This window comes from Dermacentor silvarum, chromosome 1 (genome assembly GCF_013339745.2).
Source record: "Dermacentor silvarum isolate Dsil-2018 chromosome 1, BIME_Dsil_1.4, whole genome shotgun sequence".
NCBI lineage: Eukaryota > Metazoa > Arthropoda > Arachnida > Ixodida > Ixodidae > Dermacentor > Dermacentor silvarum.
The window spans coordinates 397,637,356-397,642,607 of NC_051154.1; the positions used below are offsets into that span (position 1 = coordinate 397,637,356).

At 48.0% G+C, this 5,252-nt stretch overlaps 1 protein-coding gene across 1 annotated transcript; it reads left to right on the top strand.

Moving 5' to 3' along the window:
* Nucleotides 1-2,204: 2,204 nt before the first annotated feature.
* Nucleotides 2,205-3,380, top strand: LOC119446584 (uncharacterized). The gene has a single exon (XM_037711057.2). The coding sequence runs from the start codon at nt 2,205-2,207 to the stop codon at nt 3,378-3,380; it is 1,176 nt and encodes a 391-aa protein (XP_037566985.1).
* Nucleotides 3,381-5,252: the final 1,872 nt, after the last annotated feature.

Here is a 5,252-nt window from a genome sequence, read left to right on the forward strand (position 1 = left end):
CATATAGGCCAATAAGTCTAACCAACTGTGATTACAAAGTGTTAATGAAGATTCTCGGGAACAGGTTACAAACTGTGATAAAAGACTTGGTGGGACCACATCAAACATGTGGTATAAAAGGACGTACTATCTGTAGCTCGCAGTGTCGTTGAATGTGTTGACGCTTTTGCTGGCCGAGTTGCCATGTTACAGCTCGACTTAGCAAAAGCCTTCGATAGAGTGTCGCACGAAGTACTTTTTTTGATACTTAACCATGTAAACGTAGGTGATGTTATTATGCAGGGAGTTAAAATGGCATATCAGGACTGTACTACACAGGTTATAATTAACAAAAGCCTTAGTCAAAGAATACCTGTCAAATCAAGTGTTCGGCAAGGGTGTCCACTAAGCCCTTTACTTTTTGCATTATACCGTGAGCCTTTCTGTTTGGCTGTAATCAGTAACGAAAATATTAGAGGGTTTAGACTACAGATGACTGAAGTGAAGGTGCTGGCCTACGCGGACGATATCGCTGTTTTTTGTGATGACCAAAAAGGCGTCCAGGAAGTTGTTCGAGTCACAAAGGCATACTGCAAGCAATCAGGATCGGAGATCAACTGGGATAAAAGCGTTGGTATATGGCACGGCAACTGGGACGTAACGCCAGAACACTTCGCTTCGACACGGTGGACGACTACACCTGTGAAGTACCTGGGAGTGCCGCTACAGCACTACAGAGATACTAAAGATTATTGGCTTGAAGAAACTGACAAGATGAGGGAAAAAACAAGCAGCTGGACTGGCCGAGGCCTGTCAATGTTCGGACGTGCCAGTGCATGTAATTTGTTTTTAGTTGCCAGAGTATGGTATGTTTTGCAAATTATGTACATGACTAGGATGTGTGTGCAAAAGATTCATAGGGTTTTCGCTGTGTTTATATGGGGTTCAACTTTTGAACGCGTCAGTCGCACCAATTTATTTCGGTCAGTCCGCAGTGGCGGACTGGGGCTTGCTCACCTGTATATCAGGCAGCTTGTGTCGCGTTTCTTTTTTTTACGAGAGCAAAGTGACGAGTTCTTACGCACGGTGATACAGGTTCGACTGGCAAGTGCCCTACCAGAATTCGTCATAACGTGCAGTGAATACAGTGGGCAAGGTGTGACTGGGTATATGCGTGAGGTGATTATGTCGTTTCGGTTATTACGTGCACGGTTTTCTTTGGAATATTTGTCTAACATTACAAAGAGGAAACTGTACAAAGACTTAATCGATGTAATGTTGCCTACACCAATATACAGAGCTGTTAACTGTGGAGGTCCAGGAAATGACGTTTTGGAGCGTGTGAGAAGGATGCCCGTTAATTCCACATTAAAATCTTTCTTCTTTAAGTTACATACCAATTGTTTGCCAGTTAAAACGTGGTTACACGAAAAAGGTATTTACGTGCCATGGAGTGTTGACTGCTCACTCTGTAAAAAACCGGAGACTATCGATCACACATTCATAGATTGTTGGGACGCTGTCTTCCATTGGGACATTTTACAGAGAACACTTAAAAAAGAACTTCCAATTACACCAATTGGTATACGGTTTCTGCCCACAGATAATAGTGATGGAACACCTTGCGATATGTTCATGCTCCTGAGCCTCCACAGCTTATGGAAAACAAGGATGGCAGTACGCCATGTCGATGTGAAAGTTTGTTCGGTGCGGGAAAATTTTATTGCAAGCATTGCAAATCTAAGAGCACAGTATCGTGCACAAGCCGACCCTCCTGAGTGGGTGGCTATTCTAGATGAACTCGTAAACTTTAAGCATTTTTAATATGACCATGTATTTTTAGTGTGAGTGATTTGTTTGTATATATATGTATATGTGTGTTCATTTGGTGTCAAAGCAGGCAATAAAGAAAAAAAAAGCAGAGTGGCGCAGTGGAAGCGTGCTGGGCCGCTTTTAACCGCGAGGTCCGTGGATCGAAACCACGCTCTCCTAGAGATAATTTCATTTTTCTCACATTTTACAGAAATATCTAATCAGCGCGTTATTTCATGTCGGCGTGCAATATTGTATGCCGTGAATCGGACTCATGCACGACGCCTCCTTTCCGCGCTTTAAGAAGCTTAAATCGTTGATTACAAATGTGTGCGAATTTACGCGCATTAACAGTAAAGCAGAGTGGCGCAGTATTCCACTTCCGGCCGCGAAAGCCTACGGACGTGTGTATCATGTGCTCCCAAGGAGCGGTGGTTGCGGCTACTAACAGCCGCGGTAACAGGATGGACGGAACGGATGCCGAAGGATACGAAGTTATTTTGCCTACACTGCCTTCAGGTCGTAGTGTTTTCAACACTTTATTTTTGCATGCGGATGTTCGTGCGAGGCCCTACCGAGTCGAACATTTCCGGGATACGTTGGCACGTCTGGAATTGCTCCCCGACGTGATAGCGTTGGGGGCTTATCAGATGAGCCACGTGTGGGCGGTGACCTTCAAGAGCACAGAGGGCATGAAGAAAGCTTTGGCTTGTGGCGAAATGAAAGTGAAGGGCCAACGATGTTTGGTTATCGACCCGACGAACCAGGACGTACGCCTCAAGCTTCATTGGCTTCTGTTTAACGTGGCGGACGAAGATGTGCGTGTAGCGCTTGCCCCGTACGGGAAAGTCACCGACGTCTCTAAGGAAAAGTGGAGGGTTCAAGGAATCCAGGACAAGGGGTCGACGACGCGCCTCGTGCGCCTCAAGCTCCATAATGGAATTAAGGTAGACGACCTTCCACACCAGCTGCGCGTCGCCGGTGACATGGCCCTCCTTGTCGCGCCGGGAAGAGCGCCACTATGCCTGCGGTGTCATAGCAAGGGCCATATCCGACTTGAGTGCCGAGTTCCTCGCTGCACGCACTGCCGGCGTTTTGGACACGAAGAAAGTGAGTGCGTGAAGACGTACGCAAGTGTCGCAGGGCCAGTTGGAGGAGATGACACCGCAGAACTCGTCATGGACGAGGCCGACGCTGAGGAAGCCGCAAACGAAGCCACGCCGAAGGTCGAGGCGCATGATGCGGCAACGTTAGCCCCTCCCGACAAGCTGCAGGATACAAGCACCAACGACGAAAGCCCAAAAGTGACCGACACAGTAGGTGAAGCCACGGGCGCCGTCAAAGTGCACGACGTCCCAGCGCAGTCACCGTCATGCGAAGAGCCGGCCGTCATGGACGTAAGCGAGGCAGCAAGCGGCGCCACTGTCAGCAAGCGCGGCCACGATGCGACGTTGGACGAGAACGAAGCCTTGATTGCAGGGAACTCCGACGGACCGCCGCCAAAGGCGGCCATCACCCGGCGGTCACTGATCAGACCGCGGCCGAATATACCACCGGACCGTAAGGCGGCAGGCACGCCGCCGACGTAGCCGCGAGCGCGTGTGTCTCGCGGTATCTCTTCTAGTTATCTACAAGACCATGCCAACCCCAAGGGACGATGGAGAATAACGATAAGGACACGAACTGCGCCTTCCGAAAGCTGCCCAGGCAGCTACGGAAGGTTCGTGCAAGAGGCCAAGGCAGCACCGACCGCAGACGCATGAGGTGGGTGCCATGCGGTCCGTTTGTTCTTCACAAACTACAATGATGGCCCAAAACACTGCACTCCGTCTTGCTACCCTAAATGTTCGCGGTCTTTGTGCCAGAAAGCGGCAATACCAGCTTAGCCGGCTTTTCTCGGAAACAGATATTGATATAGCGGCGGTGCAGGAAACTAAGATAGAAAGTGAAGAACAGACGGATCGCATGGTGCTACAGTTCCGCAATAGATACAATGTTTGCGTATCACATGCTGTTGGAACTTCCGCGGGGTGCGCTATTTTCATTAGAAATAATTTGGGAGTCGTAGAAGAGAATGTTTTTTCTTGTCAAAGTGGGAGACTGCTTTTTGTGGATTTTTCCTTTTCGGGCGTAGGTTGGCGGGTGATATGTGTGTACGCCCCCAACATAGAAAGTGAGCGGTTGTCCTTTTTTGAAAGTGTAGGCCAGCATTTACAGTGTGACAGGAAAGTCGTGTTGCTCGGAGATTTCAATTGTGTATGTTTTGCTGCTGATCGAGTGAAACAGCTTCCAGTGCGCGACAAAAGTGCTTTACATTTAAATACACCGGTGCAAGATGCTAACCTAGAAGACGTTGGTCATGTATTGTCCAGTGCTGGTGTGCCCGCGTTCACACATTTTCAAGGGCATAGTCATGCTAGGCTAGACAGAGCATATGTTGCACTGGATTTTGTTCCCATGTGTGGCAGTTATAGTGTGAAACACGTGTCGTTCAGCGATCACAGCCTTGTAACGTTCACCATAGGCACTAAACAAAGTAAGTCGCGATTTAACTGGAAGACGTGGAAGTTTAACGATGGGCTGCTGCTGAACGAATCGTTTTGTGAAGGCGTGAAAGAAAAGTTACACAGATTGATGGAGGCCGAAGAAGGTAACATGCTAGAATTATGGGAGATTTTTAAACAAGAAGTTAAGATCAGCGCTATAGAAGAAGCCACTACGGAAATTTTCAACAAAAGGAAAAGAGAAAAAGAAATACAACGCGAGCTTGATTTCTTGTACACCGTAGAAAGCGACAGACCTGGGAGCCGAACAAAAGAAATAAAAGAATTGAAGAGCCAGCTTGAGCTTATCGATGAAAATAAGTTCAAAGGAGCAGTTATAAGAGCACGAGCGGAAAGGGTCTGGCTAGGCGAGACGCCGACAAAACGAGCTTTATCGGACGAAAAGACGTACGCGAGGCGGAATGAAATCGGAATGATTCGATACGAGAACGAAATCACGGGCCAACCTGAAAAAATCGAACAGGCGTTTCTTGATCATTATGGTGAATTATTCGGGAGTGCTAAGGACGTCACAGAAGGATACAAAACGGACTTCCTGTCAAACATGCCGCAATTAGAAGACGATATTCGGGAGCGTCTGGAATGGCCTCTGAGCATCGCCGAAATCGAAGGAGCCATAGACGATTTAGTTGTTGGCAAGTCCCCGGGACCTGATGGACTCGGAGCGGCTTTTTATAAGACCTTCAAAAGTGACGCCAGTCCGGTCCTGTTACGATTGTTTAAGGAGGTCTACACCCGAAAGCTGGTTCCTCCATCTTTTCGGACTTCGCACGTGGTGCTGATTCCAAAAACAGACGACCCAGATAAATTGTTAGCTGTCGACGCTTATCGCCCGATATCACTGATGAACGTGGACTACAAGATATTTACGAGAGTGCTCGGAAAGCGATTACAAGG

Bases quoted from the DNA above. Each gene is read 5' to 3' on its own strand.
- LOC119446584 (XM_037711057.2), top strand. From the start codon at position 2,205: ATGTGCTCCCAAGGAGCGGTGGTTGCGGCTACTAACAGCCGCGGTAAC.